We start from the raw sequence: 23374 nt of genomic DNA on the forward strand, positions 1-23374 counted from the left end.
TGCTCCTCCCGTCTGTGTAGGAGGTGCCCCAGCTGCTAGCTATGGTGAAGTCCAGTCCCCTCCCGTTCAAGGGGGACAGACCTCTCCTGCACTCTTGGCACCCTTGTGCGGCCCTGAGCCGGCGTGTTTTGTGTTCCCCCCATGTTCTGGGGGCACTCAGCAGATGCATCATGGGCCACGGGCCGTGGGGTTACTATGAATTCCCATGTCTACATGCTAAGTCTAGGAAAATCCAGACTGTGCGACCAGTGTGCCTGTCTGAGTTCAGACCCGGCCTGAGCCTGACTCAGGAGGCTGGGATCTGAGGATCATGAGTCAAAGCCACCCTGGGGCAGGGAAGTCTGTGAGACTCCTTTTTTTTTTTTTTGTCGGCCGTGGGGCTTGAACTCTGGGCCTGGGCGCTGTCCCTCAGCTCTTCAGCTCAAGGCGAGCGCTCTACCACTTGAGCTACAGCGCCACTTCCGGTTTTCTGGTGGTGTATTGGAGATAGGAGTCTCACGGTCTCTCCTGCCCGGGCTGGCTTTGAACCGAGATCCTCAGATCTCAGCCTCCTGAGTAGCTAGGATTACAGGCGTGAGCCACCAGCACCCAGCTCTGTGAGACTCTTAACTCCAACGAACCACCAAAAAGACAGAAGTGGCACTGTGGCTCAAGTAGTAGAGCGCTAGCCTTGAGTAAAATAGCTCAGGGACAGCGCCCAGGCCCTGAGTTCAAGCCCTAGAACTTGGGGGTGGGGGGAATAGGGACCAAAGCTGAGTGCCAGTGGCTCACGCCTGTAACCCTAACTCCTCAGGAGGCTGGGGTCTGAGGATTAAGGTTTGAAGCCAGCCTGGGGAGGAAAAGTCCGTGAGACCCTTATCGCCAATAAACCAGAAAAAAGCCAAAAAGTGGAGCTTGTGGCTCAAGTGGTGGAGTCTGAGCTTGGCACAGCGCCCAGGCCCTGAGTTTGAACCCCAGTACCAGCACGCACCATCTGGACCCACACTGCCGAGGGAGGAGCCCAGGCCTGATGGGACAGCAGTCCATCGGTGGGGGGAGGGGGGGACCTTATCTCCAGACCGTGTGACAGGGTTTTAATGGGGGTTTGCTTTTCTCTCCTCAGTCGAACTGACCGGAAGGCGGAGAACATGGCTGCGCTCACGATGGACAGGAGCCGGCCACCGTTCCTCTTCCCCACCCTCCCCGTGCCCCTCCACAACCACAGCGAGGTGGAGATGGCCTCACCCAGCCCCGGCCCGCTGGGACTAAATGAGGACGCCGGCTGGCCCGGCAACAGGACAGGCCCCTGGTACGCGCGGACCCCCGGGGAAGTGGCCGCGGCCAGCGTGTTCTTCGGGACCCTGTGGTTGTCTTCTGTCCTTGGCAATTCCCTGGTCTGTTTGGTTATCCACAGGAGCCGGAGGGCGCAGTCCACCACCAACTACTTTGTGGTGTCCTTGGCGTGCGCCGACCTCCTGGCCAGCGTGGCAGGCGCGCCCTTTGTGCTGCTGCAGTTCGCGCTGGGCCGCTGGGCGCTGGGCGGGGCTGCGTGCCGCCTGGTGCGCTTCACGCAGTACCTGACGCCCGGCGTGCAGACCTCCGTGCTCCTGTGCATCTCTGTCGACCGCTTCTACACCGTTGTCTACCCGCTCAGCTTCAAGGTGTCCCGGGAGAAGGCCAAGAGGATGATCGCCGCCTCGTGGCTGCTGGACGCGGCGCTGGCCAGCCCCGTGCTCTTCCTCTTCGGCCCGGCCGGGGACGGCCACTGCCCGCACTTCCCTCCTGCGTCCTGGCCGGGCACGGCCTTCGCTGTGCTGCACGTGCTGGCGGCCTTTGCCGCGCCCTCGGCGTTGCTGGTGCTGGTCTACCGCCGGGTGGCTAGGCACATCTGGAGGCTGGGCGGCCACGGGCGCGCGGTGCGCCGGACCATGAACGTGGTGCCCAGGACCAAGGTGAGGACGGTGCAGGTGTTCCTGCTGCTCAGCCTGCTCTTCCTGCTCTCCTGGCTGCCCTTCCACGTGGCGCAGCTATGGCACCCCGGCGAGCACGACGCCCGGCAGAGCGCGTTGGTGTTCACGGCTGTCGCCTGCATCGCCTTCAGCTCCTCGGCCTCCAAGCCCGCGCTCTACGCCATCTCCAATGCCAACTTCAGGCGGGGCGTGAAGGAGACCTTCTGCATGTCGGCCACCAAGTGCTACCGCAGCAACGCCTACACCATCACCACCAGCTCCCGCATGGCCAAGCGGAACTACGTCGGCATCTCCGAGATCCCGCCCCTCGCCAAGGCCGGCACCAAAGACTCCATCTATGACTCCTTCAACCGGGAGGCCAAGGGCAAGAAGCTGGCATGGCCCATCAACTCAAACCCGCCTAACACGTTCGTCTAGCGCCTTGGTTCCTTCTGTGACTGTCCTGTGCAGGGTATTAAAAACGCTCTGGATCAGAAAAACAGAGAGGATTTGATGTATTTTTCTCCCACCCTACTTTCTGAGTCTCTTTTTTCTTTTGGGCTGGTCCTGGGGCTTGAACTCAGGGCCTGGGTGCCATCCCTGAGCTCTTTTGGTTCAAGTCTCTTTCTCTAACATGCTTTCATCTACCAGAATGGAGCTGGTTTCACATCAGACATTGTACCACAGCGTGCGTGAGTTGCATGCCTAGAATAATGTACATTAGCCAGGCACTGGTGGCTCACGTCTGTCATACTGAGAGGCCGAGATCTGATGTTTGTAGTTCAAACTAACCTGGGCAGGAAAGTCCATGAGACTCTTTTATCTCCAACAAACTACCAAAACCCCCCCAAAACTGGAAGTGGCTCTGTGACTCAAGTGGTAGAGCACCAGACTTGAGCAAAAGCAGCTCAGGGACAGCGCCCAGGCCTTGATTTCAAGCTCCAGGGTTGGCACCGAAAGAAAAAAAAGAAATATATACATTAGTTACAATATAATTACAATACAATTACAACGTGTGTCAGTTTGATGCCTTCTAGAAGCATCTTTCTCACTTTTTCAGTCTTGGTTGAAGACTCCTCTGCCTCACCATATATATGTTTTTCCTTCCACACTGAGTTGTTTTTTAACTATGGGGTTACATAGTTCAAACATTCTCAAATATGCCAGTGTGGAACATTCCGGGAGCTTTTTCTTACTTCTACCAAGTAGCATCTGGGAGTACTGTCCACATTCTCTTGTAGCCACAGGCAATGCAAAGCCCTGCTCCATACATTGGGGGGTCTTTTTTTTTTCCTACCCAGTACTGGGGCTTGAATTCAGGGCCTGGGTGCTGTCTTTTAGCTCTCTCTCTTTTTTTTTTTTTTTTTTGCTCAAGGCTAGTGCTCTACCACTTGAACCACAGCTCATTTCCAACTTTGTGCTGGTTAGTTGCAGATGAAGAGTCTCATGGGTTTTCCTGGCTGTCTGGCTTCAAATTGTGATCCTCGGATCTCAGCCTCCTGAGGGGCTGGGATGACAGGCGTGAGCCACCAGTGCCTGCTACGTTGGAGATCTTGCCGGGAGCCTCCCATCATTTAATCTCATGGCGAAACAATCAGGAACCTTAGGTAGAAAATGCGTAGCATTGTCTAATTTTCCCTCTTTGAAGCTGTCCCCATCTGTAATAAGCACAAACGAAAGAAGCAAATTAGAGTCAGCACAGAAGGAGCCAAGCCCACATTATTCAGAAGATGAACTCATAAAGAGGTGACATCAGGGTCAACCAAAATGCCTTCTGCACACCCACCTCAGCACCGTTTCACCCCTACCCTCGGCTCGTGCCAAGTATGAAGAAGGTTCCTGGCGTGGCCGCTTGGTGGCGGTGTGGCCAGCGGCAGCTGCCAGCACAGGAGGGACAAGGCTGAGGTAAACTAGTCAGCGAACAACCAGAACTTCCAGTACCAGATGGCATTCCCCCACCATATGAAACCTGCAAACGCACTCACTAGTCACAGGGTTACCTATATGAACGTGACCATTTCCTAACCCCACGGGACCCCCAAGCTGGCAGTGGTACCCCACATCTGCCAGGGTCTCTCCCTTTTCTACCCCTTTAGCATGGGACTTAGAATTCACAGCCTGATGGAAAGGAAGGTATGGTGCAAGTGGTAGAGCGCCAGCCTCGGGTGAAAACGTCAAGCTGGAGCGAAAGCAGAGTTCAAACCCCAGGATGAGTGCACAGGTGTGCACAGGCACACGCACATGTACACACACACATACCCCTACCTTAGAGAAAATTTCAGGAAAGGCCTCAATAAAAGTTGCCTGTGTTCCTTGTTAAATTCTGCTGCTGCCTCGGGCGCGCACGCCCGTGTGTGTGTGTGTGTGTGTGTGTGTGTGTGTGTGCGCGCGCGCGTGCGTGCGCATGGAAGTTCTTTTTAGCACCACACGGCCTGTGCTAGCTCCACTGGGAACAGTGGAAATCGCCCGACCACAGGCCGGCTTTCCTTCCGGGGTTTCCGTCTGGGTTGGGTGAGACCTTTAGATTCAGGGCGTTGGGAGGGAAGGAGTCCAGTGGGACAGAAGGGAAGAAGGTGGCAGGGGTCCACTTGTCCTCTGCCCCTTCCAAATGCTTGCTAGGCAGGAACAGCTTAAAAGTTGGGGTGCAGAACACAGAAGGAAGCAGCCTTGGGTGGGTGCAGGGCTGGGATTCTCACTCACGGGAAGTCAGCAAGGGAACGTGCCTGGAATGCCCCCAGCCACTCTGGGGCACGGGCCGCCATTGGGGCAAACACAGGCCTACGCGGAATCAAGCGAGAACAGGTGGTAAAAAGACAGCTTTGGTGATTGAGAGGTGAGACCCCAAGTAAGATCGAAACGGAGGCACACAAATATTGTAAAGAACTTGGATTTGAGACTGGGGGTGTATGCGGCTCAAGTCCCACCTGACATACAAGGCCTTGGGTTTGATCCCCAATACTGAAAATAATCATTACAAAAGCCCCTTTATTATTTTTTTTGGTCAGTCGTGGGGCTTGAACTCTGGGCCTGGGCGCTGTCCCTGCGCTCTTCAGCTCAAGGCAAGCACTCTACCGTTTGAGCCACAGCGCCACTTCTGGTTTTCTAGTGGCTTATTGGAGATATAAGTCTCACAGACTTTCCTTGCCTGGGCTGGTTTTGAACCATGATCCTCAGATCTCAGTCTCCTGAATAGGTAGGATTACAGGCATGAGCCATGGGCGCCTGGCACAAAAGCCCCTTTAATTTGTATTGTTTTGCAGGTAATACAGCTTGAACTCACAGCCTTGTGCTGCATCAACTTTTTTGCTCATGGTCAACACACCACTTGAGTCATGCCTCCAAGGCTGGCTGGTTAACTAAACATGGAAACCCTCAACTTTTTAGCTCGGGCTAGCTTTGAACCACATTCTTCCAGGTCTTACTCTCTTGAGTAGCTAAGATTGTAGGCATGAGCCAACAGCATCCAGGCCTTTTATTTTTCTGAAAAATTTGAAATTGGCATGCTGCTTTATGATTACAGGAGATGGGGCGGGGGCAGGGAGCAGCTACTTTTACTTCAGATGATTAGCTGGGCACATATTGATTGGGCTGGGAACCTGGAGCTCTGCAGAAGGAACTTCCAGCTCCTGGTCAGGTGCTGGAACCCATCGCCAGGCATCCAGGGCCCATCCACCATGCTGGGACTGGGGTGGAAGTGCACCCCTACTTCTCCCCAATGGAGACAAGAACCTGAGCCAGCCAGAGGAGCAGTGGGGCCTGTGGGTGATCGCCCCTCCCAGCAAGCTCCAGGTTCAGACAGCACTTCCACAACAACTGGGGCTAGGAGTCGTCTGGGAGTTGCTTGTGGAGTCTGGAATCTGAAAAGCAGGAAGGAGAGCTAGGACTGCCTTCGTCATTATCTGGTGGAAGATGTTCTAGACTATTAACTAAATATGAAATATGTACTTAAGGAAAACAGAAGATCTGTAACGGCCATCTACTGCTGCATAACAAATCACCCCTTTGCTTTCTGGTATTGAGGATTAGATCCTGGGCTTCATGCTTGCTAGGCACATGTTTTACCACCAGACACAGACACATTCACTTTTTTTTTATATTTATTGTGGTGGTACTGAGGTTTGAACTCAGGTCCTTGTATTCACTCAGCTGCCTGCCTGACTTGTGCTCTACTGCTTGAACCATGCCTCCAGCCTGGCTTTCGGCTGGTTGCTTTGGAGATGGAGTCTCACAGACTTTTCTGCTTCCACTGATTTTTGAGCCAAGATATTCTCGTTCAAGGTGACTCAGAAATGGGCCCAGACCGATTTTTCTCTTTAAATCCCATACTTTTTTAAAAACGACGGTAAGCAGACAGACATATTACAGTGCTCTGAAAAAGACAGCTGGACATGTTTCTGGCGAAGATACTTTACTTCTCATAAAAATATAATTGTACAATGCTCTTCAGGAAAAGAAAAATCCTTCAATGCCCCAAATACCATGTGGCTTAATCGTCGTCGTCGTCCTTTGAGAACTAAAGAGGTAATTGATATTACGCAGCTGATTTGTGAAATACAGCACTTATGTTTTTAAGTTTTATTTGCCTTTAACTAGAGGTTAAGTCCAGTTTAAACCTATACTTTCTGTAATTAGCCAAATCGAATCTATCATAATTCAAAGATGATAGGATAAAATAAAATGCTAACTGGTGATGCTGAGTTTAGTCAATTAGTTGGCAAACAGTGATAGTTGTGATTTAGACAGGAGAGAGAGATTTCTGACTCCACCTGGGCCCTACGCCCTGGCCCAGCCTGGGGGGCTGCACTCCCTGCTGGTCCACGCTGGCGAGCCGATGCTGAAATTCTGGCAGGTCTCTGGGATACACACCACGGCTCCCCACTTCCGTGCCTTTCTCTATGGAGCGGGATGGGGGCTGTGCTCAGTGGGGGTCAGCCCCAGTGGACAAGCAGGGGCAGCCCCTCACATGCCCTGCACAGAGAGAGGAAGGGAGAAGTGGGGAGGGGAAGGAGGGAGGGAAGGAAGAAGGGGAAGGATGAAGGAGGAGGCAGGGCCCATGGCTTCGATCAAAGGGAGCACATGCTTCCAGGCTGCCAAAGTGCGCGGCCAGCACCATTCCCATGGCAATCGGAACTCTTTTTTCAAGCCCAGGAGAGTCTCTTGGTCTGATCAGGTCCAAAATACCAAGTGGAAAAAGTCAAATAAATCATGCACCAGGCACAGGGACCACCAGACAGAGGCTCCTCGACGCTCACTTTGGAATGTTTGCTTTGAAAGGACTCCGGGCTATCAAAAGGGACTAAATCCAGCACAGAGGAACAAGAACAGACCACAGTTGACCAGTGGACAATCCGAAGCCACCTTTAAATCAGCAGCCGCATCCTTGAGCACGGTCAGCCATCTCCATTCTGTCTCCAGCACGGCCCTAGGAAGACATGAATCTCCTGCGAACGCAACGCAGAAACTGGACCTGCTGGCCGCGCTCACCAGTGATCTGAGTGTGGACTGTGCACAGGACGGGCCAGGCTGAGTCTGCTTCTTCCAGTGCCTGCAGGAGGGGAAGGGAGGGGAGAAGAGGGGAGAGGAACACAGCCTGGCTCTGCCCCAGATAGCAAGATTCAGTCTCAACATCTGCTTCTCCATCTTCTTCAGAAAGTTCTCACTGAACTGAGAACACAAGCAGGCCAGTCCTCTGGACACAGACGGTCACACACACATACACACTGTGGGTGACTGATAGCTGCTTTGGTTAAAAATCAAATGTGATCACTACTCTCCATGTGTCCACGTGGCCGCGGCAAAATCGTTAAGTATAGCTGGGAAGACAGCAGTTGCCCAGATGGGGGCTGCCACGGGGCCTCCTCGGTGGGTTTTGCTGATATGTGCATTGTGGAGCACAGGTGTAGATTGTGACAACAGAGACTGTAGATTCACTAATGCTTACGTTGGAACGGCTGACAGGAGCCAGAAATACATGTGACTCAAGTCAACGTAAAGACCCAGCACCTAGTCCGTCATCAGCCTGTTTGGTTTCTCTTCGTGGGGTGACCAAAGGGAGAGGAGGTGACACCCAAACTTGCACACACATGTACATACACATGCACGCACTGTGCCCATGCACACAATTACATGGAAAGAACATCAATTAACCAAAGAAGCCATATGGAGTGCAGGTACCAAGGCCCAGTCTTCACCCGTTTTCTATTCCTGGTGTTCGAGCATCGCCACACTTGAACATGGTGGGCATGGTGGGGTTAGAGCAGAAACTCTACGCTCTGATCTGTGATCCACGCTCGCTTGCACAACTGGCAGATGCCGCACACTCTCAGAGTCGGACCCAAGGCCTGGGGTGGCGATCAGATCTCCTCACAGACCTTCACCCTGAAAAACACCAGGTTCACTGGTTGGTGAGGTCTGCCCAGCCCGTCCTACAACTCATGGCCTTTGTCTTTTGAAAAGTTGTATCATGCCAGGCACTGGTGGCTCATGCCTGTCATCCCAGCTACTCAGGAGCTGAGATCTGAGGATTGTGGTTTGAAGCCAGCCCAGGCACAGAAAGTCTCCATGAGACTCATCTCCAATGAACCACCAAAAAGCCAGAAGTCAAGCTGTGGTTCAAATGGTAGAGCACTAGCTTTGAGCAAAAGAGCTCAGGGACAGCGCCTAGGCCCTGAGTTTAAGTCCCATGACCAATCAAAAAAAGAAAAACAAGAGAAATGCGAACTAAGAGACAAGTAGCAAAATTTTGCTTTTTTTTTTACTATTCAGTTTGGACTCAGTTAATAAACATCAAGTCAAGGCTGGGAAGGTGGTTCAGTGGTAGAGTGCTCGCCTAGCATGCATGAAGCCCTGGGTTCGATTCCTCAGTACCACATACACAGAAAATGCTGGAAGCTGGGTGCTGGTGGCTCACACCTCTGTAATCCTAGCTACTCAGGAGGCTGAGATCTGAGGATCATGGTTCAAAGCCAGCCCGGGCAGGAAAGTCCATGAGACTCTTATCTCCAATAAACCACTAGAAAGCCGGAAGTGGCACTTTGGCTCAAGTGGTAGAGTGCTCGCTTTGAGCTGAAAAGCGCAGGGACAGAGTTCAAGGCCCATGACCGACCAAAAAAGATAATGCCAGAAGTGGCACTGTGGCTCAAGTGGTAGAGCCCAGGCCCTGAGTTCAAGTCCCAGGACTGGCTATAGATAAAAATAAACATCAAGCTCACCTCTTCAATTCACACAGGTTTTATGAAAGGTGGCATCTTCTCTCGTTCAAGCGCCTGTAAGCAGGCGCTCCAGCACTGCTCTTTTCTCCTAACTACTCAGTGTCACCAGAGCATCTGCAGAACGAGCCCACTACCTGGCATCCTCCTCATCCTCATTTTTCTTAGATGGCTAACTAGCCGAGGTTGGCCCAGAATTCACAATCCTCTTGCCTCAGGCTCCCAAGTGCTGGGACTACAGGAGTGTGCCACTATAGCAGGCCCAACACCATATAGTCTTCAAAGTCTGAACAAGTGCTGTTCATAGCCCACAGCCTCCCTCACGCTGTCAAGAAAAACAAACGGGAACTGGAGCCACGTCCAACTTCTGAGATAAATGCTGCGGCCAATCTTCCTGACCTTGGGCTGTGACGCCAGCTCTGAGCAACACAGAGAACAAGATAAGCCCATTTCCTCCAAATGGACACTTTGTGCATCAAGGCCATCTAGAAGTGAGGATGTCTGAGTGGGGGAGGGGGGCCGCCAGCCAGACCTGGGAGAGGCCAGCACTAGATAAAGAGCGTTCAACAAAACTCAATGCACACACAGAGAAGCTAGGTGTTCTCCCCGAGCAAGATCCAGCCCTGAGGATGGTATGACCAAGTGCCTCACCTACCTGCCCCCACCCCCCCACTGCACAGCTCCTAGTGTATCTCACCTCACTAGAAAGATGGCCCTCCAGCAGCCTTGGTTTAACCGCTACCACTGCACCTGGGCCCCTGGGGGGGGGGGGGGGGGTCCTCATCCAGCCCGCTCCTAATTCTTCCATTTTGTGGGAGCTGGGACCGAACCCCGGGCCCTCAGGTATGCTAAGCATATAGTGTGTACTCCCAAAGAATTAAAAGTATAAACCTTCATTGCAATTATTAAATATTTAACCTACGTGAAAGTTCTTGTGAGCTAGCAACAGTAAGTGATGCCACTCCTGCTTATGGACGGAGCTCTTGCTAGGTGGTCGGGCCAGCCTGGCGCTGGAATTACAGGTGCACACCACCACACATGGCCTTCGCTTGCTCTCGATGAACACCACGGGAATCACGCTTCAGTATGGAGAGTGCACGGCCCCTTCAGCTGCACTTGTGCACTGCACCCCCACATCAAGCTCATGCTTTAAGCACACGCATCATGTAACACACACACACACCCCCGGCCTGCGGGCTGCCCCAGGGCGGGCGCTGTACGCACAGGAATTGCTGGCCGCGTCTGCCTTGCCGGTCTTGCCGAGCCTGCTGGTGCTCTGCTGAGATTTGCTCTGCTCTTCTGCAGTGAGCAAGGCCTTGATCTCAGAAGGGATTTTTCCTTGGTCCATGGCCACGCACCACTGTTTGTACTGGAAGAGAAGCAAGTATGGGTGAAAGGTCACACGCACACTGCGGGAGGGAGCCCGCTCCTCCCCCATGGGTGCTGGTTATCCCTCTCATGAAGTGTCAGATGCTGCTTGAACTCTTGTCTCCCCAGTATGCTGTCCCCCAAGCCTGAGGGAAATCTAGTGGGTGCTCCTCTCACTTCCCTTGCCTACCCTCCAGCTCTCTCACATACGCACATATACACGCAGCCTCCACACCATGACCTCGTGGTACACATGCCATCAGCACCTGCATTGGCTCTGGTGCTGCACAGGTGAGGGACCCTGGTATCTGCCCAGCTGAGGTCTCTGCCTGGCTGCAGTCTCTGCCCCGGCATCTCAGAGCTCATGCTGGCATCACTATCATCCCACACCAACCGCTATCACCCCACAACTGGATAAACATGGAAATTCACCTGGCCACCATTACACAGCGTTCTACTGCACGTCTGCAACAGGAAATAGATACACGTGCTGTGATTTGAGACAGAGTCGCTAGACAGCCCAGGCTGGCCTCAATCTACTTATCTTCCTGCTTTAGCGTTCAGTGTGCGGGGATCATAGGCATGGGCCACCATGCCTGGCTACAAAGTAGTCACAGTATATGAATGTAGAGCCTTTTCTTTTAGCCAGGGTGATTTTCTAGTGTCTTCTCTCATTAGCAATCTCCCCATGGAACAGGCAGGCACAACTGCCCTGCATCAGCGGTGTGAGGAAATGTAAGCCTGCTGTGCGCGCGCGCGCGCGCACACACACACACACACACGGGCTACCAGAGGAACAGCCTTTGCAGTGATGCTGCAGGACAGGCTGCTCCATTTTGGGGATCCTGTGACCACCAGGTGGCACTGAGGGCATCCCACCATTACCATGTCCAGCTCCTCTCGGAGGGCACATATGGCCCGCTCTCGGCTGGACACCAGCTCCTCCAGGTATTGGTATCTGAGCTTCTTCCGGGCACGGCACTCCCGGGCACTCTGTCGGCTCCTCTCCAGTTTGGCTTTCAGGTCAATTTTGGCTGGCTTCCGGCCCCGCTTGCCTGGCTTCTTCACTTTGCCACCTACCACCTGCAGCAAGAGAGAAGGTATGGTCCAATCAGCCCCTGGCCAACCTCAGCCCCTCCCAGGATCCTCATGGAAAAAGGAGGTGCACAGACACTTTCGCTAGCAAGTCAGTCATAATTAAGTTTGGGTACCAGTGGTTCACACCTGTAATCTCAGCTATTCGGGAATTTGGAATCTGAGGATCTGAGTTCAAAGCCAGCCCAGATAGGAAAGTCTGCAAGACTCTTATCTCCAATAAACTACTCAGGAAAAAGCTGGAAGTGGTGCTGTGGCTCAAGTGGTAGAGCACTAGCCTTGGGTACAAAGAGGCTTGGCGACAGCACCCAAGCTCTGAGTTCAAGCATAGGACCAGCCAAAAAAAAAAAAATTATGTTCTTTAGCAGTACACTTTTTAGGCCATTTGAAGGTGGATAATACACTAAATGTTTAGTTTATGAGGAATTTTTAATTACCTGAGGAAGTAAAAAATCCATACTCAAAATTACAAGCTCATTGTGATTGCCATGTTAACAACTCAACAGAGAAGTATACAAAGATTGTGAAGAATTCTCTGAGTATGAATTGCTTTATCTATGTTTTATGCTTATGAAACTCTATGAGAAATGATGTATCCTGAGCAATTCAGGAAAGGGGAAAAGGCTATCTGATGATGGACATTAAGTAGGTTAATAGGAATTTCAGGATTTTCTTTTTGTGCCGGTCCTGGGGCTTGAACTAAGGGCCTGGACACTGTCCCATAGCGTTTGTGCTCAAAGCTTCTACCACTTGAGGGGCTGGGAAGGTGGCTCAGTGGTAGAGCACTTGTCTAGCATGCATGAGGCCCTGGGTTCCATTCCTCAGCACCACATAAGCAGAAAAAGCCAGAAGTGGCGCTGTGGCTGAAGTGGTAGAGTGCTCGCCTTGAGCTGAAGAGCTGAGGGACAGTGCCCAGGCCCAGAGTTCAGGCCCCATGACCAGCCAAAAAAAAAGAATTAGAATTTGGGCTGGGAAGGTGGCTCAGTGGTAGAGTGCTTGCCTCCCATGCATGAATCCCTGGGTTCGATTCCTCAGCACCACATAAGCAGAAAAAAAAAGCTCTACCACTTGAGCCTCAGCTTTTTGCTGGTTAAGGGACTCAGAGAGTTTTCTGAAGCAAATGCTCAGATCTCCACCTCCTGAGTGGCTAGGATTAGGGGCAGGCAGAGCCATGGCCCTGGCTCCAAGTGCTCTTCTTGGAGAAGGTGTTCTAGAGGAGGTGAGCCGGGGCGCTCTGGCCACAGAACCCCCGAGGGCTCCACCAAGCCCAGGCAAGGGGAGAGGCTCCAGTATGGGGGCCTCAGTGAGGATCCACAGAAGAGTCCACTGGTTAACAGGGGTCAACTGGGAGGCACAGAGCCCGTGAAGAAAAGGCACGGCGGCTCCTTCCCTTGGCCAGGGGCCATGTCCAGGCGCAGGCTTGCACTTCTGAGAAGAGCTGGCCAATTGGGTTTCCAGAGGGGTGACGAGAGTGGAGGCCTAGGCCTGAGTCTCGCAGGCCCCTCAGGCTTAGGGCGCTGAAGGTCCAGGGGCAGGGCGGCACTTGGGAAAAAATCAGGAGGAGGCGGGGCCCACTGGTGCCCTGGGCCCCCCATTTCACTCTCCACCCGGGCCCCCACGTTCCCCTCACGCCCCCCACTTCCCACCTCACACCCTCCACGCCCTCCCTCCCCCTTCAAGTCCCCATCTCCCCTCATGCCCCCAGGTCCCCCCCTCACGCCCCCACGTCCCCCCATCCCCCCTGATGCCCCCAGGTCCCCCCTCACGCCCCTAGGTCCCCCCTCACGCCCCCACGTCCCCCCATCCCCCCTCATGCCCCCAGGTCCCCCCTCATGCCCCCACGTCCTGTCACGCCTCCTCCCCCCCACGTCCCCCGTTCCCCCCAGGTCCCCCGTTCCCCCCTCACAGCCCCCGTACCCCCTTCGGCCCCCCCACGGCCCCCTCACGCCCACCTTGCTGTCGTCCATGGCCACGGGCCTCCGCCCGCCCGGGCGCCGCCGAGGACGAGATGAGGTCCGCCGCTCCTCCCCGGCCCGCCGCCTCCTCCCCGCAGCCGCTGTCCGCGGGCCCGGAGGCCGCCTCAAGACCGGCGAAGCGGACGCCGGGGGCCGCGAACGCCCCGCGGCGGGGCCGCCGCCTCCGCCGCTCGCCCCATGGCGGCCTCAGGGTGTTTACAGACGCCCGCGACCCGCCGAGACCGGAGACGCGGCGCTCGACGGCCGCCGTGCCCGCGCGGGATTCTGGGAATGGTAGTTGGCTCTCCCGCAGTCCGAGCGCGGCCGACTGGGGAAAGAACTACAAGTCCCAGAGAGCCTCGGCCGGGGCGACTGTTGTTCGGCGGCCCGCAGGCGCCCGGGGGCGGGGCCGGGTGCCAGGGGAACTACGGCTCCCACAATGCACTGTGCCCGGCGTCTGGACCCCCTAGCGCGCCTGCGCTCTGGAGTTCCAGAGGCTGATGATCCCAGTTCGAAGCCAGCCTGGGCAGAAATGTGCGTTACCTCCAACTGACCAGCAAAAAGCCAGAAGTGGAGCTGTAGCTCCAGTGGTAGAGCACCAGCCTTGACCTGAAGAGCAGAGGGACAGTGCTCAGGCCCTGAATTCAAGCCCCAGGACCGACAAAAAACAAAAAACAGTATTCCTACAAACAAACAAACAAAAGTTGGGAATGACTTAGAAGAAGGTGGTCCCTGGATGGACGGCTGTCCATCTCCATCCATGATCCCACCTTTGCTACCTGCAAGGCCCACGGAGCCTCCACCATGCAGCTTCCCCCATTCCCTGCACCTGGGACTCCACACAGAGGCACTGTTGCCCTGCTGGAACATTCTCCCACTGTACTGTTTCTCCTGGTGACAGACTGGCTGCGTGGCACACACCGGTCCCACCTGTTCTTCCAGCTCTCTGTGCCCCCTCACCCCCCTCTCTCCTCTTATTACAATAGCTTTGTTAGGAGCCAACTGCCCATGGCTCAAGCCGGTCATCCCAGCTGGGAGGCTGAGATCTGAGGATCAGGACTTGAAGTGGCCTGGACAGGAAAGTCTGTTTGGTGGGGGTAAATCCCTAGACAGAAAAACCTCAAGTGGTAGAGCACCTGACTTGAGTGAAAAAGCTCAGGGATAGCACCCAAGCCCCAAGTTCAAGCCTCAGGACACATACACACACACACACACACACACACACACACACACACACACACACACAACTTATACTCCCCACAGAAACCACAGAAGGGGCGGTCAGTATTCTGCACCCCAGAATGCCAGGGCTGTGGTGAACAACAGAGCCTTCTTGCTGCTGTTAAGGAGAGCAAAACGGACTCCATCTTCAATGCACTAAGAGCTCCCCCACCCCTGAGAATTAAAATACTGCTCTCTCACAAGCACCTCAAGATCAGGAAATACGCCGTCTCTGTTGAGATTCTGGGAAAGGTCGAGACTGTTTGGACAGTCCCTCTGCTTGCTGTGATAAGATTATGTAATCTGCTTGACCACCAGCATGGTGAAATGTCAAAGGTTAACAACAGTAAAGCAACCCGGCCACCTCTGCCCTTCCAGGATGGAGCAGCCTTATTCCCACCCCCACGGGGAAGAATATCTCCCTGCTTTGTGTGGGGACCCATTACATTTGAGTGCCAGTTCAAACCAAGATGAGAGGTTAGTTCAAGCAGTGGTAATGAGGCAGACTGTCACTCCATTGACCACTTGTGTGTGGCCTGGCTGGACCACATGGTTTGCCCTTAAAACCCCCAGCTTGAGGATTGCTGGGGGGGGGGGGGGGCGGGTGTCGCAGTCTGAGCTCCTGACTCTGTGCTGCATCCCTGGCTGGTCAACTATCCACTTCCCCAATAAATGCATCTTTTTTTTTTTTGCATGAGACTGTCTCTGTGTGGGATGTGAAATCCCCTCCCACAGACCCTGGTGCACTGGCTAAAAAAGAGACCTTAACCACCTTTTTGGGGAAGATGCCCCAGGTGAAGAAAAGAGACCTCTGGAAGTGAGTACAACTCCGTGGGCTGCGGTGTACTGTGTTGAGAACGTGCACTGTGGGCCTAAGACAGAGAGAGGCTGGACACAGTGAAGCTCTCTAAGGCTGGGTGGTCAAGGGTCACCTTGATACCCTTGTGAATGTCCTTATTGAGAGTGATGTGAAATCCACTCCCGGGAACCAAGGTGATATTGCCTTTATCAGAAGAACAGACATTTTGCCTCCCTGATAGCAGTTGTCATAGGGAGAGGATTGGCCGATAATGAAAATGGTCTAAAAAGGAGAGATTTTTACCTTGTTTCTCGTTCTGTGTACTGTTGCGTCTGTCTGTGTCTGTGCTTGCTTCTGCTCTTGTTTGCTGTTGTTGTGACTGGATTTACTTCACAGGAAGACTTGGGACAAGTAGTACCCACTGAGGTACTTCCCCTAGATCTAGTCCTGCAATGATTTAAGGATTTTAAAAAGAAAGCTAATGATAGATTATTAGACTTTGCCAGAGAACCATGCAGACATCCAGGTACAGAGAACAAAGGAAGGTTTATTGCTGGGAAAGGGGACCGGCAAGACCCCTTTTCACAAGGGAGAAGTGAGAAGCAACATTGGCTATTGTCTGGAGTGACCAATATAACCTAGGAGGTTTAGGAGTGGCTAGAAGGGGCTAGGAGGCAGAGACCCTGGTGTGGACATGAGGGCCAGGGGCTTCATCATGGTGGGCTAGGATTTATGGCTGCTATCCAAATAGTAGATAAGGGACCTGGAGCTGCCCAGAAGGTCACTCTGAGGGGCTCTGGCTACCTTCTATGGTGGTAGTTGCCTCAGAGAAGTGCCATCCTAAGGTAAAGGGGGTTGGAAGTTGATTCTTTACTGCCTTTGTTACCTGGGCCTAGTGTTGCCTAGGAAGGGAGCATGCTAAGCTGAGGAGAAGGGAAGTAGTGGACTAAGCTATGGGAAGGGAGCTCATTTCACTAACATTCCCAACTCTTTGGTTTTATAAATGATGGGGGGCACCAGGTCAGGATTATGGGCAAAGGTCTCTTCTTCTGGAGCTGCTTCCTGTTGAGAGGTGGTTAAGTGGTACCCTCTCAGGAGCATTTGATTGACAGACTGATTGGTGACAGGTCTCATCTTCACCATGAGGATGTTCTTCATGTACCTGAGCAAGCAAGGCATGATCAAAATAAGGCAGAACATTGTGGTTAAGGGACCCAAGATAAGCATAAGCCAGGGAGTAAACCACCCAGAGAGGTCCCATCCCCCTTTATTTTGTTGGATTTTGTTTTAAAATTCCTTGAGAAGCCTGATTTGTTCCTTAATGGTATAGCTGTTATCAGTTAAGTTAAAACAGCATGTTTTTTACCTCCTCGCACCCTTGATGGTGAAGTAAGAGTAGGTAATCGATGGCAGCACTATTGTCAAGGCTAGCATGCCTATGTTCCTGCTGCTTTTGATTTAGCAGTGGAGGTGTAATTAATATTTTTGACCACTATGCATGCCAAACACATGACACCCTTATAGGCCCCGCTGCCAATTCTGGTGTCCCAATCAAGGAGAAAGTGAGGGTATTATATTCTGCTTCAGATCGAAGGTGTAGTTTATCAATACAACTTTCATCCAGCCCCAGATTTCTAGTTTTACGACCTCATTGAGGCTGGAAAAACTCCTTGTCGGGCAGCACCACAGCTAGACAGCTTTAGGTAGCAGTGGGAGTTATGAGGCAGATAGGCAGAGATATAATCAAAAGTGTAACTTTCACAGGTCAAAAAATAGCCATTGGTTACGGAGACATAGGCCTCCACATACAAAATACGTTCATAGTTGGCATAAGTAAAGTTGCCCTCTTTAGTGCTATATAGTCATGGGTGCAATTTTGGACCTGGGCACAGGTGTTATTTTCCAGCATTATAATCCAGGGTGGCGTATAACATCAGGGTATCTGCTGGTCTCTCATGTAAAGGCTTTCCCAATTATAGAAGCCAGCATAGATGGTATTTATATCTACTGCAGGTTTGCATACCAGAAGAAACAAGCAGGACCTGAGTACAAGTCCCAACTCCAGTTCCTGCCTCAGACAAAAATTAGAGGTGTTAGTCATTTGGGACAGGCAAAATCATATGTCACAATGCATGTAGTCCTGTAAGGACTCTGAGGAAGAGTATCCTCCATGTTGGTATTTTAGGTTTTGGGCTACAGCAGTGTAGCATGTTTAACACTCTGGTTTGTAAAAACATTTTTCTGGCTGGCAAAGAAAAGCTGATTTCTAGTGGCCCTAACAATGCCTACCCATGTAGGCCTTTAGGCAGATCTCAATAGGGACATAATCTCAGGTCTACAAACTTTTTTCCTTAACAGATCAATTTATGTGGCTGGTGTCAGCCTAAAAGTCACTGCCAATTACAACACTGAGCAGATACGGGCATTTGAGATTTAAACTATCCCCAACATTTTACCTTAGCTTTTTATTACCTACAATCACAGATGACTGGCAAGTTCTTGCCCAAAAGTGGACAGACATGGCCATTAGAAAGGCATGCTTACAATCTACTTTCCCATGACCTCCCAGCTCTGATCAATTTTTGAAGGGCCAAACACAAGTGACTCCAGGATCTGACACCATCTCTGCCATCCAGGCAGTGGCTTGTAACTGCCTCTGGATGCTCCATCATTGCTTGGGACCCAGGAGTGCCTTTCTCTATGCTGGGATAAATGCACCTTTGGTATCTTCCTTGGTTGGTCACTGTACTTGAACACAGGGTTTGAGCACTGTACCTCAGCTCTTCAGCTCAGGGCTAGTGCTCTGCCACTTGGAGCTCCAAAGCAACTCTGCTTTTCAACACTCTGCTGGCAGATTACAGATGGCAGTTTCACAGGGACCTTTCTTTGCCCAGGATGGCTTCGAACCGCAGTTCTCAGGTGAGCAAGTCTTTACAAAAGGCCACTTTACTCCAATTAAAGCAACAAAGATGGTCATTGGAAGTAGCTTTATAAGCATGGTTGTACCTGGAACTTATTAAAGGCCAAAGTTACCTCTGACAGACTTGTAAGACTCCTCTGTCCTTCCCAATGGGGTAGGAAACTGTTACAAAAAAACTATAAGGACAGCTATAATAGTCATTAAACAATTATTTTGGCAGTCCTAATTTATCTTTTTTTCTGCTTTGAAACATTTACTTTTTAATTTTTTCTCTAGGAAGCCAGCCATGCTACTTCCCAAATTTTTATAAAGGGGATGTCATTTTTTATCCCTTTTTCCAAAGTCATTTTAATCTATATTTAGGTGCCCCTTTAGGAAAATTAGTAGTTTTTCTTTTTTTCTTTTTCGTTTTTTTGTTGCTGGTTGTGGGGCTTGAACTCTGGGCTTGGGTACTGATTTTTTTTTCTTTTTTTTTTTTGGGGGGGGGTTCCAGTCGTGGGGCCTGAACTCTGGGCCTGGGTGCTGTCCCTCAGCTCTTCAGCTCAAGGCTAGCGCTCTACCACTTGAGCCACAGCTCCACTTCCGGCTTTTTTTTCTTTTCTTGCTTATGTGGTGCTGAGGAATGGAACCCAGGGCCTCATGCATGCAAGGCAAGCGCTCTACCACTGAGCCACCTTCCCAGCCCAGCACTGGTTTTTCTTAATGCAAGAATTACAAGAACTAGCACTGTACCAAGAACCTAGACTTAGCATCTTTTTTATTTATTTATTTTTTTTAGAGCTATATCCAATCCCAAAGTAGCACAGAAATCAAATCACATTCTTTGTTCATATACCACTTATGGTCTGATTTGCTAAGATTAACATTACCGATAGGTGGAAGGGAACACAAGCAATTCAGGATGATGTGAAGGTGTGAGCTTCAGTAGATCTGAAGTGGCTTGTGCTTTTTTACCCAGAATCAGCAGGCTTCAGTCATGTGTGATGCAGTAAGGCTGGGGTCTGGGCTAGACCCAGCCTGTGTGGACTGTTGTACCTCCCGCTGTTTTCCTGCAACATTTCTACACATACTGGTTAAAGACCTGGTTTACATTGGCTTTTGCAAGCTGGTGCCACTGGTTTAGGCAGCTGTGACAACTTTGTTTTGTTCCCTGGGCCTTTTCCCATGCACTGGAGCAAACTGCATCCGGTCTCTTGGTCTTAAAGGGAGATGATCAGCACACAGGAGAGGAGATGGAAAAACAAAACCTTAGCCTTATTTTACTAGCTGTGATCAGATGTACAACATTTAACTCTTAGCATAGACAGACATAAGGAATGACATAAATCACAGTCAATTTAATTTACGTTCCAAAGAAAACCATTTTTTAAAAAATTTCTTTCCTAAGGCCCTTTAAAACTGCCTGTTTTTCCCCCCTTTGGCTTGTTGTCAGGTCTTAGGACTTTCAAAGCAACTCAGATTAAATCACAGCTTCCATTGACAAAGATCTTTCAGCAAGCACAGTACTTGCAAGGTGACTTGGAAACCATGACCATTTTACATACAGAAAGACAGATGTGTTTGTGCACAAATCATAGAGTGCACTTAGATTTTAACATCTGCCATTTAAGGTTTTTTTTTTCTTTTTTGGGGGGGATTATTTTATGATGGAACCACGTGGTCAGTTGAAAAGCAAAACTTTGCCAACAACAAAAAACTTAGGCTGGGTGCAGGTGGTTCATGCCTGTAATCCTAGCTACTGAGGAGGCTGAGATCTGAGGATCATAGTTCAAAGCCAGCCCGGGCAGGAAAGTGTGTGAGACTCTTATCTCCAAGGAAACACCAGAAAACCAGAAGTGGTGCTGTGGCTCAAGTGGTAGAGTGCTTGCCTTGAGCTGAAGAGCTGAGGGACAGCGCCCAGGCCGAGTTCAAGCCCCATGACCGACAAAACAATAACAACAAAAAACTTAGACAGGAGACAGGACAGGAACACAGAGACACGCGGTATGCCAGAATGGACAGGAACACAGAGACACAAGACTGAACAGAAGGATCATCCCCAGGCTTTAGACAAACATATAAACATAAAACAGGACAAAGATAAAGAGACTTTGGAAGGTTTTTGAATGATCTCAAAAAGATGTTTGGATGGCATGTCCAGCATCAATGAGCTGGCTGTCAGAGTGGTGGAAAGCCCACAGGGCCCTGAAATTTGTCAGGGGGTGCAGCTCCCTGTAGGGGTTTCCATTGCCTGGCATCCAGGCACCCCCCCCCCCCCCCGTGGCCATCCGCCAGTGGCTTTCCTTGGCATTGGGATTTTGGTGAGATCTTTAGAAGTCACATCTTGAAGGATTGAATCTTGGAGCCCCTTGATACACTTAATACAGTTAGGAAATAGGCCAGAGAGGATAGAAAGCACGAAAACAATACCGACACACCAGTTCAGCTCCAATGGAGAGTTAAAGTGGGGTGCCATGGTGGCCAGAGAAGAGCGAGTCAGGAGACATTTTTTGGTGGGAAAAAGGAGATAGCAGTAAAAGAGAGGAGCTGGTCCAGCGTGTTAGCCAGCCAGCCGCTGTCAGTGATGGATTAACTACAGACAGGGCAGAGGCCTGTGTATTTGGGGTATAGAAGGGCAGAAGTGTTAGCCAGAGAAGGGGCTTGGGAAATGTAAGGTGTATGCCCACAAGAGAGGCAGGCAGGGAGGCAGGGACAGAGGTTAGCAGAAGGAATTTGTAGTAGACCAATGGTTTAGTTGAGAAAATCCGAACCTGCTACAGAGAGGAAGAATGTACAAGAGGAAGCACTGATCCAGGATGGCTGGTCCTAGTGATCTCCAGTCTGGAGAGAGAGAGAAACATATAGACAGACAGACAGAGACAGAGATGGAGCTTGATACCAGACAAGAAAAGTTAGAGGAGATGGCTGGGAGATTTATTGCAGAGAAGGACTTAGTGGGCAGTGTAGGACCAGTGTGTGTGTGTGTGTGTGTGGGCTTGGAAAGCGGAGGCCTGGAATGAGGAGCAGTGCCAGGCGGGAGTTTGCCTTGAGAGAGAGGAGGGCTTTGGTCCTGAGAGCTTGGTGGGGAGGAGAAACCACTGAGATGGGAGGGAGTGGAGTGGGAGAAGGAGCTGAGACGGGAGAAGCCATAGGAGCTGCTGAAAGGAAGAAGAGATGAGCAGGAGCCAGAGCTGGAGTGGGAGGAGGGGCTGAAGGCTCAGCTGCCACCAGCGTGGGAGGAGGGAGCTGCACCCCTCTGGGACCCCAAGAAGTTGGAAGGGGGAAGGGTTGAGAAGTATGAGGTAGCAGTGATGGCAACAGGAACCCCAGGGAAGGCCAGAGAGAGAAACTTTGAAGACAGTTTGGCCTTGAGAGGGAGAATTTAGCATGTAAAGTATAAGGGTATAAGGAGAAAGGGGGGGCGGATTTTTAGTCTGGAGGTAGTTAGAGTGAAGAAACAAGAAGTCCTGGATGTGTTCCAAATAATGATGGAGTGAAAGGTGCCATTAGGTGGCCATTTGGATGGGCTACCTAGGTCAAAATCAAGCCGTGTTCAATCGCAGATCAATGAGGTGCCTGAGCTTGAGGCCAGGGACCAGGTGGAGTCAGTATGCACTGGGGGGGGGGGGGGGGGTGTGTGCAGTCAGATGGGATCTTAGACTGAGCATTACCCATTGGTGATGTGATCTAAGGCCAAAGAACCCAGGCATCCCTGGAATGACTCGGTCCTTAGGGAGAATAACAGCAGTGCGACACAGTGAAAGGGTCATCGCCCAGCCCCCGTGTCCCTGAATGCAGGCCCTGGGCCTTTGGCTGGGGTCTCACAGAAGCCTGGTACCAGGGCTTCAAAGGATTAACGGTGAGACTGGATCAGAGAGAAAGAACATCACCATAGGAATCCCAAGTCCACTTATCCCATGCAGATGAATGAAGGCCGTGAATTGGATGTGGGAGAGAGCTGGGTGGCAGGAGGGAGACTGCGTGGTGGCTGTGTCTGTCTGGCAGAAGTGTGGGCCCCTGGGGTCGCAACTCTCAGGGTGAGAGGGTGACTCGCACAGAAGCGATGGAGAGCCAGGCTAGTTCCAGGCCAACGCACTACTGTTAGATTATTAGACTTTGCCAGAGAACCACACGACATCTAGGTACAGAGAACAAAGGAAGGTTTATTACCGGGAAAGGGGCTGGCAAGACTCCTTCTCACAAAGGAGAAGTGAGAAGCAGCGCTGGCCATTGTCTGGGGTGACCTATGTAACCTAGGAGGTTCAGGAGGGGCTGGAAGGGGCTAGGAGGTGGAGACTGTGGTAGGGACCTGTGGGCCAGAGGCTTTATCATGGCGGACTAGGATTGAAGGCTGCTGTCCAAGTAGTAGATAAAGGGGTCCTGCAGCTGCCCAGACTTGAAGGTCTCTAAGGGGCTCTTGTTGCTTTATATGGTGGTAGCTGCCCCAGAGAAGTGCCATGTTTACTGATGGACGCAGCTACGTGATGGACAGGGTGAGGTTAGTGGGAATGGTGGTTGTGGAAGGAGAACAAGTCATTTGGGCCAAGCTGTTACCGGTGAGCACCTGAGCACAAAAGGCTGAGCTCACTGCCCTAACCCAAGCCTTGACGCTGGGAAAGGACAGGAAAGTCAACATCTATACAGACAGCAGGTATGCATTCATCACTGTACATGTACATAGAGCCATTTACCGGGAACACAGGCTGCTGCCAGCTGAGGGAAAAGCCATCAAAACAAAGAACAGATGTTAGACTTACTTCAAGCCATATGGTTGCCAAAGGCAGTCACTGTAATGCACTTATTAAACAAATACACCAAGGAACTCATTTAGGAAAAAGCAAGTTAGTGGAATTGATCCACCGGTTCTACTATATACCTGAAATGGACAAACTGTTAGAAGA

At 51.6% G+C, this 23374-nt stretch overlaps 2 protein-coding genes across 3 annotated transcripts; one reads left to right on the forward strand and one right to left on the reverse strand.

The window, feature by feature from the left end:
* The first annotated feature begins 1112 nt into the window (after positions 1-1112).
* Gpr19 (G protein-coupled receptor 19) lies at positions 1113-2385 on the forward strand. Its single transcript, XM_042671562.1, has one exon. The coding sequence runs from the start codon at positions 1128-1130 to the stop codon at positions 2364-2366; it is 1239 nt and encodes a 412-aa protein (XP_042527496.1). The 5' UTR covers positions 1113-1127; the 3' UTR covers positions 2367-2385.
* Positions 2386-3463: 1078 nt separating this feature from the next.
* On the reverse strand, positions 3464-13721 carry Crebl2 (cAMP responsive element binding protein like 2). Of its 2 annotated transcripts, none has more exons than XM_042671563.1 (4): positions 13552-13721; positions 11390-11587; positions 10361-10505; positions 3464-3586 (listed from the first exon to the last, which is right to left on the reverse strand). In XM_042671563.1, exons 1-4 carry the CDS (start codon positions 13564-13566, stop codon positions 3468-3470), a joined length of 477 nt encoding a protein of 158 aa, XP_042527497.1. In that variant the 5' UTR covers positions 13567-13721; the 3' UTR covers positions 3464-3467. The 2 variants fall into 2 exon arrangements, with proteins under 2 accessions (XP_042527497.1, XP_042527499.1); XM_042671565.1 differs by lacking the exon at positions 3464-3586 and adding an exon at positions 6316-8306 and having other exon boundaries at positions 13552-13714.
* Between the last annotated feature and the right edge of the window lie 9653 nt (positions 13722-23374).

Source organism: Dipodomys spectabilis, unplaced genomic scaffold (assembly GCF_019054845.1).
Source record: "Dipodomys spectabilis isolate Male_0828 unplaced genomic scaffold, ASM1905484v1 ptg000644l, whole genome shotgun sequence".
NCBI lineage: Eukaryota > Metazoa > Chordata > Mammalia > Rodentia > Heteromyidae > Dipodomys > Dipodomys spectabilis.

What these genes read in the sequence shown, in the direction of transcription:
- Crebl2 (XM_042671563.1), bottom strand. An exon ending in TCCGAGAGGAGCTGGACATG is followed by an intron (nt 10,506 to 11,389) that starts GTAATGGTGGGA and finishes CTTCTCTTCCAG; the next exon opens with TACAAACAGTGGTGCGTGGC. An exon ending in AGACGCGGCCAGCAATTCCT is followed by an intron (nt 3,587 to 10,360) that starts GTGCGTACAGCG and finishes TGCTTATTACAG; the next exon opens with ATGGGGACAGCTTCAAAGAG.
- Gpr19 (XM_042671562.1), top strand. Translation starts at nt 1,128, where the DNA reads ATGGCTGCGCTCACGATGGACAGGAGCCGGCCACCGTTCCTCTTCCCC.